The sequence below is a fragment of the Microcaecilia unicolor genome, chromosome 1, assembly GCF_901765095.1.
Source record: "Microcaecilia unicolor chromosome 1, aMicUni1.1, whole genome shotgun sequence".
NCBI classification, from domain to species: domain Eukaryota; kingdom Metazoa; phylum Chordata; class Amphibia; order Gymnophiona; family Siphonopidae; genus Microcaecilia; species Microcaecilia unicolor.
The window spans coordinates 755,816,152-755,830,038 of NC_044031.1; the positions used below are offsets into that span (position 1 = coordinate 755,816,152).

Here is a 13,887-nt window from a genome sequence, read left to right on the forward strand (position 1 = left end):
AGGTATCATGCATTCTTTTTTTTTTTAATCCACAGACATGCTCATGGCACCAGATGACGATTTTGTAATTCCCATTTGGGATTAGGATCCACAGTTTGGGAAACAATGATTGCGGATATAAATGGAATTGAGGCTTTTGTAAAATCCCTAGTGGCAGACTGATGTTACTGCAACTCAATTTAACCTTTGCTAACCAGCCACTTAGGGGATTCACAAAGCGTCCTTTTATGAAGCTGCGGCAAAAGGAGCCTGTGCTGGCATCGGCGCGTGTTTCTGATGCTCACTGAGGCCCCCATTTTACTGCAGCAGGTAAAAGGACCCTTTGCGCGCCTCTTTTTGGGTGGGAACAAGGACTCCCGCGCTACCCCAGCGGCAGCCCAATTACCACCGGTTACACACCAGCGCAACAAAAATAAAACTTTTTTTGTAGTGCCAGAAATGACGCGCGCTGGGGATGGGAACTGGTTACTGTGGTAGCCCGGCGGTATGTCCCTTTTAACGAGCAGTACACCCTCGTTGGTTGTAAAAGGGCCCCTTAGTGAGAAAGTGTGAAGTGTATTGAACAAACACCTGAACCTTTTACAGTACCATAGCAGTTAGACAGCACATACTGAGCTCAGTTTTTCAACCATTAAAAGTTTCATTGCACAGAAACTATGAAGTAGTAGAGATTTTTTTAAATGAATATTTAAACCCAAATAGAATAACACAGTTAAAAATCCATTTGTAAGATTAAAAAACTGTTTCAAGGTGCTTGCTTGCTTTGTACTTTAAGTGCACGTGAATTAATAAAACCTTTTAAGCTAACAATGTTGTACAACCTTTTTCTTCTCCAAACTCCAGTTATAGTTATTTCCAGAATCTCCGTCTGACCAACTTTTATTAGTTTACAGAGACTCAATTCAAGGTCTACATCAGATACAGTGGTGGAAATAAGTATTTGATCCCTTGCTGATTTTGTAAGTTTGCCCACTGACAAAGACATGAGCAGCCCATAATTGAAGGGTAGGTTATTGGTAACAGTGAGAGATAGCACATCACAAATTAAATCCGGAAAATCACATTGTGGAAAGTATATGAATTTATTTGCATTCTGCAGAGGGAAATAAGTATTTGATCCCCCACCAACCAGTAAGAGATCTGGCCCCTACAGACCAGGTAGATGCTCCAAATCAACTCGTTACCTGCATGACAGACAGCTGTCGGCAATGGTCACCTGTATGAAAGACACCTGTCCACAGACTCAGTGAATCAGTCAGACTCTAACCTCTACAAAATGGCCAAGAGCAAGGAGCTGTCTAAGGATGTCAGGGACAAGATCATACACCTGCACAAGGCTGGAATGGGCTACAAAACCATCAGTAAGACGCTGGTGACAACTGTTGGTGCCATAGTAAGAAAATGGAAGAAGTACAAAATGACTGTCAATCGACAAAGATCTGGGGCTCCACGCAAAATCTCACCTCGTGGGGTATCCTTGATCATGAGGAAGGTTAGAAATCAGCCTACAACTACAAGGGGGGAACTTGTCAATGATCTCAAGGCAGCTGGGACCACTGTCACCACGAAAACCATTGGTAACACATTACGACATAACGGATTGCAATCCTGCAGTGCCCGCAAGGTCCCCCTGCTCCGGAAGGCACATGTGACGGCCCGTCTAAAGTTTGCCAGTGAACACCTGGATGATGCCGAGAGTGATTGGGAGAAGGTGCTGTGGTCAGATGAGACAAAAATTGAGCTCTTTGGCATGAACTCAACTCGCCGTGTTTGGAGGAAGAGAAATGCTGCCTATGACCCAAAGAACACCGTCCCCACTGTCAAGCATGGAGGTGGAAATGTTATGTTTTGGGGGTGTTTCTCTGCTAAGGGCACAGGACTACTTCACCGCATCAATGGGAGAATGGATGGGGCCATGTACCGTACAATTCTGAGTGACAACCTCCTTCCCTCCGCCAGGGCCTTAAAAATGGGTCGTGGCTGGGTCTTCCAGCACGACAATGACCCAAAACATACAGCCAAGGCAACAAAGGAGTGGCTCAGGAAGAAGCACATTAGGGTCATGGAGTGGCCTAGCCAGTCACCAGACCTTAATCCCATTGAAAACTTATGGAGGGAGCTGAAGCTGCGAGTTGCCAAGCGACAGCCCAGAACTCTTAATGATTTAGAGATGATCTGCAAAGAGGAGTGGACCAAAATTCCTCCTGACATGTGTGCAAACCTCATCATCAACTACAGAAGACGTCTGACCGCTGTGCTTGCCAACAAGGGTTTTGCCACCAAGTATTAGGTCTTGTTTGCCAGAGGGATTAAATACTTATTTCCCTCTGCAGAATGCAAATAAATTCATATACTTTCCACAATGTGATTTTCCGGATTTAATTTGTGATGTGCTATCTCTCACTGTTACCAATAACCTACCCTTCAATTATGGGCTGCTCATGTCTTTGTCAGTGGGCAAACTTACAAAATCAGCAAGGGATCAAATACTTATTTCCACCACTGTAAGTATTTTTTTCCTTTATTTTTTTAACCCTTTAATTTCTTTAAATATTTTTTTTCCTAAGAACTGATTCTTTGTGGTTTAATTATATTTTTCAGGGCCTTCTGATTTATGAAGACCCGGTTCGGCAAATTTATGAATTCCACCCTAGCTCTATCATAAGTATCTCTATCAAGATTCTCTCCAGTATGTGCTGGTGTTGACGGTGACTCATCAGGAAGATCTCTTGACAAGGCTTTGGCCTTGCTTGCAAGGGGCCCTTGCTGCTCCAGCAAAGGAAGATCACGGACACCCTCAGGATCTGAGATACCTGTACTTTAAATAAATAAAAGGGATGCAAAACCCTTTCCTCCCTTATCAGTATTACATAGATAAATTTGATCTGGGACACTGTGGGCATTCTCTACTTGTTGCCCAAGATCCTCTGTAACACTAAATGTCTATCTTCTAATATATTTCCACCTTTCATGATGTATTGTAAGCCACATTGGGCCTGCAAAGAGGTGGGAAAATGTGGGATACAAATGCAATAAATAAATAAAATCTACATTTTGAAACCCCTCCTTTCCATTAATTTCTATGGAAAAAAATATATTTCCTTATAAAAGTCAACATTACTCAAATTTTAATAAAAATCACATTTGTATCAGGTGTTCAGCACTGCGTGCGTCTGGTGGCGCTATACAAATGCTAATAATAATAATAGCCACCCTTGCCGAAGGAATGGATCCTCAGGAGCTTAGTCAAGACCTAGAATTTACCACCTGATGGCACTGTGACGCTACAAATGATTTTTCAATCAAAGGGTCAGTAAATCCTAATTAAAATGACTTTGGACAATCAATGATTTCCACCCAGAGGGAGAGGGGTACTTGTTCCCTGCATGGATACAGATATGGCAAAGCGTGTCTCACACCAGCAGGGAGTAAACAGGCATCTGTGTACAAAATTCAATGTAAGCCCACGATTTCGAACCCAGGATGGACAGAAGTGAGAAAGTAACTGTAGTTCCCAATGTATCCGGTAAAATCTAGCAGCTCTTATCTCTGCTTTCTTCTCCAGTGCTAGTTCCAGGCTTTGGGCTTTCTGTCTTGTGGCACTGTGTGCCTGCAGTGGCCTTCCCGAGTTGGCATGTCACACCTCCTCTCTGTCCCATATTCGAACCCTGCTCAAGCGCCCGCCTTTCGAAGGTTGCTTTTTAAAGTTCAAACCCTGGCTCTTCCTGATCATAGCTCTGCTGATTTTAATCATATTTATTGTAATACGTTTCCTGAAGGCTCCTATTTGTCTTATTTGTGTGCTCCGACTAAATTCTAAGCTCCACTGAGAAGGGACTATACAAATAATCCAGTCCCTTTTTTATCCGTCTCTAATTTATATAGCTATTCCTGTTTATTACTGAAAATAAGGCTGAAAAAGAGCATCCTGCCAGGATTGGATCTAGTTCAATAAACTGCTGCTGTCAGCCAGGAACCTACTCAGCAACATCCTATTGAACAAATGCACGTGAGTTATTCATTGACCCCCCCACCCCCCTTCCCATGGTTCTGTGCCACATGCCTCACCTTGGTACATTTCAAAACATAAGTTTAGGCCTGTGATAAATATAGCTTAATTTTGTTGTTTAGAAAACATAGAGTCATATTTTCAAAGCACTTAGCCTCCCAAAGTTCCATAGAAACCTATGGAACTTAGCCTCCCAAAGTGCTTTGAAAATATGCCTCAAAGTAACATAGTAGATGACGGCAGAAAAAGACCTGTACGGTCCATCCAGTCTGCCCAACAAGATAACTCATATTTGCTGCTTTTTGTGTATACCCTACTTTGATTTGTACCTGTGCTCTTCAGGGCACAGACCGTATAAGTCTGCTCAGCACTATCCCCACCTCCCAACCACCAGCCCCTCCTCCCAACCACCGGCTCTGGCACAGACCGTATAAGTCTGCCCAGCACTATCCTCACCTCCCCAGCCCTGCCTCCCAACCCCGGCTCTGGCACAGACCGTACAAGTCTGTCCAGCACTATCCCCGCCTCCCAACCACCAGTCCCGCTTCCCACCACTGGCTCTGGCACAGACCGTATAAGTCTGTCCAGCACTATCCCCGCCTCCCAACCACCAGTCCCGCCTCCCATCACCAGCTCTGGCACAGACCGTATAAGTCTGCCCTCCACTATCCCCGCCTCCCAACCACCAACCCCTCTTCCCCCCACCTGCTCCGCCACCCAATTTCGGCTAAGCTTCTGAGGATCCATTCCTTCTGAACAGGATTCCTTTATGTTTATCCCACGCAAGTTTGAATTCCGTTACCGTTTTCATTTCCACCACCTCCCGCGGGAGGGCATTCCAAGCATCCACTACTCTCTCCGTGAAAAAATACTTCCTGACATTTTTCTTGAGTCTGCCCCCCTTCAATCTCATTTCATGTCCTCTCGTTCTACCACCTTCCCATCTCCGGAAAAGATTCGTTTGCGGATTAATACCTTTCAAATATTTGAACGTCTGTATCATATCACCCCTGTTTCTCCTTTCCTCCAGAGTATACATGTTTAGTTCAGCAAGACCTCAGTTTTTCGGAGTCATGGGGCATTCAATGGTTTTTCGCCTCCACTCTCCTATCGTCACCAGTCTTCATACAATTTTTAAATTTTTAGTTTTGTAATTTTTTTTATTATATTTTTGTTGTTCGTTCAGGCTTTTCATGCAAGTATTCAGTGGCACACTTATATAGATCAAATAAACAGGAAACAAACAGGCAAACGGTTCAAAAGGGGCAGACCAGCAGGGAAAAGTGAGCAGACCAGTAAAAGACTAAATAGTCCAAAATACAGTTAAAAGAAGCAATTTTATTGAATAACAGCAGCAGAGGGGTAAAAACGACCACCTCTTTACTTACTATATTACAGCTGCACCTATTTATTCTATATCACTTTGTTAACCTGCTCATATCCAGCAGACCGCCAAGACCTGTCGTTTCTTTCTTTACAACATCCGTAAAATCCGCCCCTTTCTTTCCGAGCACTCTACCAAAACCCTCATCCACACCCTTGTCACCTCTCGTTTAGACTACTGCAATCTGCTTCTTGCTGGCCTCCCACTTAGTCACCTCTCCCCTCTCCAGTCGGTTCAAAACTCTGCTGCCCGTCTCATCTTCCGCCAGGGTCGCTTTACTCATACTACCCCTCTCCTCAAGACCCTTCACTGGCTCCCTATCCGTTTTCGCATCCTGTTCAAACTTCTTCTACTAACCTATAAATGTATTCACTCTGCTGCTCCCCAGTATCTCTCCACACTCGTCCTTCCCTACACCCCTTCCCGTGCACTCCGCTCCATGGATAAATCCTTCTTATCTGTTCCCTTCTCCACTACTGCCAACTCCAGACTTCGCGCCTTCTGTCTCGCTGCACCCTACGCCTGGAATAAACTTCCTGAGCCCCTACGTCTTGCCCCATCCTTGGCCACCTTTAAATCTAGACTGAAAGCCCACCTCTTTAACATTGCTTTTGACTCGTAACCACTTGTAACCACTCGCCTCCACCTACCCTCCTCTCTTCCTTCCCGTTCACAGTAATTGATTTGATTTGCTTACTTTATTTATTTTTTGTCTATTAGATTGTAAGCTCTTTGAGCAGGGACTGTCTTTCTTCTATGTTTGTGCAGCGCTGCGTACGCCTTGTAGCGCTATAGAAGTGATAAGTAGTAGTAGTAGTCTCTTGTAACCAGAGCTAATATTGTGATGTCATAATGCCTCAGTCCACCAATAAGAGCCAACCTCATCAGTGATGTCACAATGGCTTGATTGTCCTATACTTGGCTCACTTTTATTACATAGCTCTTTGAGCAGGGACTGTCTTTCTTCTATGTTTGTGCAGCGCTGCGTATGCCTTGTAGCGCTATAGAAATGCTAAATAGTAGTAGTAGTAGTAGTAGTAGTAAGCCGCATTGAACCTGCGGGGAAAGTGCGGGGTATAAATGTTACAAATAAATAAATACATGAGTAAATATAGATCACTAAATACTTGCATGAAACGCCTACCTTTACATGGTAGAAGTTTTTAAGACAACTGCTGATGAATGAACAACAAAAATATAATTGTAAAAAATTTATAAAACTAAAAATTTAAAAATTGTATGAAGACCGGTGACGATAGGAGAGTGGAGGCGAAAAACCATTGAGTGCCCCATGACTCCGAAAAACTAAGGTCTCCTAAACAACAAAATTAAGCTATATTTATCACAAGCCTAAACTTATGTTTTGAAGTGTGAGAGTGTTTTTGGACTTGTGCTAGCTATCGGAGCTTCAAGACAGTCACCTTGGTACATAGCAGCAGAAATAGGACAGCTGACCCCCAAGGCACCTTCGGCTGAAAAAGAGTGGCAGAAGTCCCGCAGCATTCCCGTGCCCAGGCCACGTCGCCTGCACTTCATTCTGACAAACATGGTGTCCAGGACCGGAAGGAGGTAACAAAGGCTGGTGCAGCCATCACACAGGCTACCTAAGGACACACAAGAGAAATCATGACTCCCGTTGGGCTGAGCAGAGAGACACATTGTCAAAGTCTGAACAAACAAACGGAGGAAATTTATAAGGACTGTCCCCCAGTTTTCCAACTACCTCAGTGAAAATACATTGACAAGGGCCTTCCAATCTCTAGTTACTTGTTACTAAAAAGTGGCATATACATACAGGGTTCATTTTATGGATTAAGAATGGTTGGACATGACACATTCATACTTTTAAATCCTTTTAGGATATACAGCTTGGAGAAGAGACGGCTGAGGGGAGATATGAGAGATGTTTATAAAATACCGAGTGGACTGAAACAGGTAGATGTGAATCGCTTGTTTACTCTTTCCAAAAATACTAGGACGTACGCAAAGAAGCTACTGAGTAGTGGATTTAAAACAAATTGTAGAAAATATTTCTTCACTCAACGAGTATTTAAACTCTAGAATTCGCTGCCGGAGAATTTGGTAAAAGCAGTTAGCTTAGCAGGGTTTTAAAAAGGGGTTGGATCATTTCCTAAAAGAAAAGTTCATAACCTATTATTAAGATGGACTTGAGAAAATCCATCTAGGATAAGCAGCATAAAATCTGTTTTGCTGTTCTGGGATCTTGCCAGGTATTTGTGACATGGATTTACCACTGTTGGAAATAGGATACTGGGCTTGATGGACCTTTGGTCTGTCCCAGTATGGCAATGCTTATGTTCTTATGTTATGTTCACACATTTTTTTTTTTTTTTTACAAAACTGAAGTGACCCTGCTTGATGACACTAGTGTGGAAGGACCTGTACATGCATGGTACTCTACTCTAGATGGCCCTTAAGAGTTTTGTTTTTGTTTCTCCAGCCTGAGTTTGGTTGGATGGCATTGCCTACTTGTGAGGACTAATGTATTTCTGTCCTAGGAGAACATTTATTACAGACTTTCTTTCTCTCTCTCTCCTTTCTATCAGTTACTGGGTTTCTTTTCTACTCTGTTGTTTTAATATTGTATTGTTAACTACACAGAAAGTCTGCTACCGTGTTTCCCCGAAAATAGGACATCCTCCGAAAGTAAGCCCTAGTAGAGGTCTTGCTTAAATTTGAAAATATAAGGCATCCCCCGAAAATAAGACCTAGCAGGGGAGGCCTTATTTTTCGGGGAAACATCGGGGTCACCCCCCCCACCCGAGATCGCCGGCTCCCCCCCTCGATCAGCGGCTCCCCCCGCCCTCAGTCACTCCCGGAACCAACCTCTTAACCGCTTCCTTTCACCTTCGCACTCGCCGCAAGCAGCAGGGCTGGCCACTCCTTCCTTCCGTGTCCCGCCCTCGTCTGACGTTACGTTACGTCAGGCGAGGGCGGGACACGGAAGGAAGGAGTGGCCTGCCCTGCTGCTTGCGGCGAGTGCGAAGATGAATGGTGAAAGGAAGCATTTAAGAGGTTAGTTACTTCCGGGAGCGACTGAGGGCAGGGGGAGCCACCTATCGAGGAGGGGAGCCGGCGATCTCGGGGGGGGGGGGGGGGGAGTGACCCCGATGTTTCCCCGAAAAATAAGGCCTCCCCTGAAAATAAGACCTAGCAGGTCTTGGGGAGCAAAATTTAATATAAGACAGTGTCTTATTTTCGGGGAAACACGGTAATTGGGCTGAATATCAAGGCTGAAATAAACAAATATTAGCAATCTGGCTTTCCCTGCTCCTCTTTCTCCGTGCTTCAGTTCCTTTACCACAGAAGACGCTTATGACAATTATAATTCCCTGGTCCTTTCTGAGTTTTAGAAGAGTCTCTACCACTAGAGAAATTAAAGGGTACACGTACACAGACCCTCCTCCACCAATCAAGGAGGGGAGCACATGAACAGGATCATGAACCTTTAGGAAACCAGATTTATTACTCTGCCCAAGAATTGACAATGTCCCAATCAGAGAAAGGGAGGGGGAGTCTACGTTTCCCAAGAACATAAGAATGGTCCATCTAGCCCAGTATCCTGTTTCTAACAGTGGTCAATCCAGGTCACAAGTACCTGGCAGAATCCCAGAGTAGCAAGATTCCGGAATTCCAAAGAGTAGCAAGATTCCGGAATCCTTAAGCTTAACAAGATCCCATGCTACCAATCCCAGGGCAAACAGTGGCTTCTCCCATGTCCATCTCAATAACAGACTAACTTCCTACTGGGCATAGTTAGGGGGAGGAGGTGCAGCCCTTCTCACCTGAGCAAGCTCTGCAGGAACTCTTGGCTAAAGACTGGAAGCTCAAATGGATGGACTTGGGCTACCTGAAATTTCATTCAGGCTCTAAAAAGGCAGTAAGCTGGGTGGCTTGGAACGATAAAAACCTTCTGAGTATGGACTATGCCTTGGAGAAATGAAACTAGGCGAATGTATTGGGTTTTTGTTTTGTTTTTTTTTTCGTTTTTTTTTTGTTGTTCTTCTTGCTTTTCAGTGTAACAACAGCAAAGGTAACAAAAAAGTTCCAGAAGTAAGTTGGTCAGTCCACCAGTGGCATACCAAGGGCCCCAACTTGACATTTCGTCCTTTAGATTGTAAGCTCCTTTGAGCAGGGACTGTCATTTTTTTGTTAAACTGTACAGCGCTGCGTAACCCTAGTAGCGCTCTAGAAATGTTAAGTAGTAGTAGTAGTAGTGGAGGAGTAGCAGCCTAGTGGTTAGAGCAGTGGAACATGGAATGTTGCTATTACTTGAGATTCTACATGGAATGATGCTACTATTTGACATTGTACATGGAATGTTGCTATTCCACTAGCAACATTCCATATTTAGATTGTAAGCTCCTTTGAGCAGGGACTGTCCTTCTTTGTTAAACTGTACAGCGCTGCGTAACCCTAGTAGCGCTCTAGAAATGTTAAGTAGTAGTAGTAGTAGTAGTAGTGCAGAAATTTTATTGGTGGGTAACAAAGACTCAACACCAGCTGTGTTTCGGCCACAAGGCACTCTTCTCAATGGATAAAAACGATACTGAGATTAACATTAAAAAAAACTGCACTAATACTGCATGCAAACAAACTGCAGTTGGCGTCTTGACATTTGGACGTGCACGAGGCCGCCTTAACCCTAGTCCCTGAGGAAAGGAAAGTGAAACCCGCGGCGTCGACTGAATGTGATCTTTAGTAATGAGGAAGAAAATGGACAAATCATTACAACAATGCAGTCACGGCACGCCTCTAATGCAAGATTCAGATAAGTGACTGGGTGCAGGGCACGGCGCCCCCCCCAAAACACACCCTACCTTTCAGCGGGGGGCAGGCAGGAGGGCCGATCCGCCCCCAATGCACGTCACTGGGAGCTGCGTCGGCTCTGCTGCTTCCCTGCTTTCTCTGCCCCGGAACAGGAAGTAACCTGTTCCGAGGCAGAAAGAGCAGGGAACCAGCGAGCCGACACCCCCCCCCCCCAGCGCGTGCACCCGAGGCGGACCGCCCCCCCCCCCCCACTTCCTATGCCACTGGTGGTTGGTTCTGTGCAGCGTACAAAAGCAAATTAAAAATACATTATAACAGGAAAACACAATTATACATTCAGGTATTAACTACAAATTAGTTAAGAATAAAATAATAAAGAGTTAAAATATTTATTTATATATACACACTATATAAGTTTATGTATACATGTTTGTTATAGATACTGGACCCGACACAGACAATATTAGCCAAAACACTGCTGTCTCGGGTCACTCATGAATTAACTGTTTATGACTTTCACACCTCTCAAGGTAGTTACACTCATTGTCGTCTGGATTTCATCTGCGGGATTCATTGCTTCTTTCTTGTGGGATTACAAATCAAAATATACAACAATTTTAAAACAAAACAAGAATGGCAGGGCAGCAGTGGAAGAGGACGAGCCATCCTGAAGACGGACATGGAGGTTAAATAAAATTGGTTATTCTGCGCTACTTAAAATTAATTTGCTACAAAATTTTCATTCACTCCATCATAAAACATTCTTATGGTGCAGTGATAAGAGTATTGCAGTACCATGATGGCTACAGAAGTTTCAGAGCAGCCACACACGGGTATGTGATTGTGCTGTACGTGTGTTTTTGTATGTGCAAGTGAGAGATGAACAGGGAGTAGGGATATGAGGTGTTGGGTCCCACAAGTATTCTTCATTCATTGGAATAATATAAGTATCTTAATACGCTGTATACCGCCTTGGGTAAATCTCTTCATAAAGGTGGTTAATATATCCCAATAAATAAATATATATATACTCCACCCGATATTTAGCACTATTTAACAGGTCAGAACGGATGCTGACTGGTTAAATAGTGCTACCAGCTATGTGCGATATTCTGCAGGGGATAACTGGCTAACCTCCAATGAATATTCACAGCTGGTGGATAACCGGTTCTTTCCGCTGATTTTTAAACCAAGTTTGGTCGTCATATTTGGCCGCGTCAAACCCTGGTAAACCTTTGACCAGTTTAAAGGTAACCGGCTACCAGCTGGTATCCTGGGAGGCTGGAGAATCCCGGTTCTCAAAGAACAAGAGAGTCACATTTTTGGCTGTCTGGGGTCCTTATCTGCGAAGTCTAAGCCATAGAGGTCGTACTTTACTCTTAAATGCAGGGTGAACCCCTCGGGCTGTTACTGAATAGATCTCCAGGTCTGGGGGGGGGAGGGAGGGAGGGGGTAGAGGAGGGGTTTGGGGGAGGGTGGGGGGAGGATAAGTGCTGTAATAAAAGAATTCAAAAAATGATACATGTTCATTAACAAATGATTGTATAGTTAGATCGAGGTTTGATGAATGTTATATGCAGTGCCTTGTATGACAATGTTTATGTTGCTTGGATATAACAAAAGAGAGGGAACGAAGTACAAACTAAAGTCCAAACAAAAAAAACAGCACCAGGGGCCTTTAAAAATGGAACACAGTTCTTTAATGAATGAGCCTTGACAAAAAAGACCCGACACGGGCCGTGTTTCGGTGACTAGCACCTGTGTCAGGGGTCACAGTGATGACGTGGAAAACTTGGGGAATCCATTTGGATACAGAAAGTGAAAGTGTCTTGGTGCTTTGTAGCTTTTACTACATGAGACGTGGGGTAAGGAATAATATATTGTAGAGGAATATATTCGAGTTATTCCCCGACTTTTCCATGTCATCACTGTGACCCCTGACGCAGGTGCTAGTCACCGAAACACGGCCCTTGTCGGGTCTTTTTGTCAAGGCTCATTCATTAAAGAACTGTGTTCCATTTTTAAAGGCCCGTGGTGCTGTTTTTTTTGTTTGGTTTTTAATGTTTATGTTGCTGCAATATCAATAAAAACCGTTGTAAACATAAAGGTAACCGACTAAGTCTGAATATCGACATAGCCAGTTATCTCCAAACTGGGCGAAAAAAATCCAGATATTCAATGACGATCACTGGAAACAGCCCAGCATTGAATATCCAGGTTCAGTGCGGACTGTGGCTATCTCCCGCGGTCTAAATATTAGGGCTATAGTTTCTATCAATATTTAAATGCTATTCTATTTAGTATATTGTGTAAACATTTATAGTAATTACTTTTGTACAACTATGATTTTTTTTTGGGTGCATAACTTTGATTTTTCAGGCAAATTATTCCCTCATTAAGCTATGTCTAGTCCTATTCCCAGCAGTTCAGTTCTTAATCATAGCTCTCCTCCCTGTACCATCATCTCATCCAAGCATTTGCTGAGCCTGTTATAAACCAGTTGCCTATTTTTCTGAGACCCAGCTTACCTATCTGGACATTTATCCCAGTGGCGTAGCCAGACTGCCAATTTTGGGTGGGCCTGAACCCAAAGTGGGTGGGCACAAAATTTTCTCTCTACCCCCCCCCCCCCCCCCCAGCAAAATGTAGTCACACTCAGATGCATTTGTCACACAGGGTAAAGTGCTGCTTTTCAGTGCATCAGATTTCAGACAATATATTTAATAGCCTAATCCTTTTCAGTGAGCTTTCAGAGGCCAAAACCTCCTGCCTCAGGTCAGTATAATGCTGTTACGGTATCCTCTCCTGACCTAAGGAAGGAAGTATTGGTCTCTGAAACTTTATTAACACCATATTACTTTATCCTAAATTAAAAATAAAATTATTTTCTTTACCTTTGTTGTATGGCCATTTACTTTTTCTCATTGTGTTGCTCCCAGTCTCTAGATTCTGCTTTCCTTCGTTTTCGCTTAACTCTTCTGCCAGGGTTTCCTGGCCATTTGTCATTTTTCTCTCCTTTTTCTTTGCTTTCTTCAATATTTTTCTGCCTCTCTCTGTGTCCAGATTTAATTCATTCTTACTATCCATTCTTTAATTTCCTTCATCTACTTATGGCTTTTCATCTTTTTCTCACCCTTGTTCTCCCCATGCCCCTTCCTCTTATTCTCCAATCTTTCACTACTCCCCCTTTCCATGCAGCAGCTTTCCTCTTTCTCTCCCCATCCTTCCAGTGTCTCCCCTCTCTCTCCCCATCCTTCCAATAGTCTCCCCTCTTTCTTTCTGCATCCTTCCATCCAGTGTCACCTCTTTCTCCCTACCCTTCCATCCAGCGTCTTCCCTCTTTCTCTCCACATCCTTCCGTTTTCCCTCTTTCTCTGCCATCCTCCCATCTGTTTTCCCTCTTTCTCTCCCCATCCATCCGTTTCCCCTCTTTCTCTGCCATCCTCCCATCTGTTTTCCCTCTTTCTCTCCCCATCCTTCCGTTTTCCCTCTTTCTCTGCCATCCTCCCATCTGTTTTCCCTCTTTCTCTCCCCATCCTTCCGTTTTCCCTCTTTCTCTGCCATCCTCCCATCTGTTTTCCCTCTTTCTTTCGCCATCCTTCCATTTTCCCTCTTTCTCCCCATCCTGCCATCTGTTTTCCCTCTTTCTCTCCCCATCTATCCGTTTTCCCTCTTTCTCTGCCATCCTCCCATCTGTTTTCCC

At 43.9% G+C, this 13,887-nt stretch overlaps 1 protein-coding gene across 1 annotated transcript in view; it reads right to left on the reverse strand.

Annotated features, from left to right (window-relative positions):
- Positions 1-13,887, reverse strand: part of FAM169B (family with sequence similarity 169 member B) — a 104,901-nt gene that overhangs the window by 25,491 nt on the left and 65,523 nt on the right. Inside the window, 1 exon segment of the mRNA XM_030192706.1 lies at positions 6,815-6,997. Within this exon segment, the coding sequence (XP_030048566.1) occupies positions 6,815-6,997 (183 nt within the window).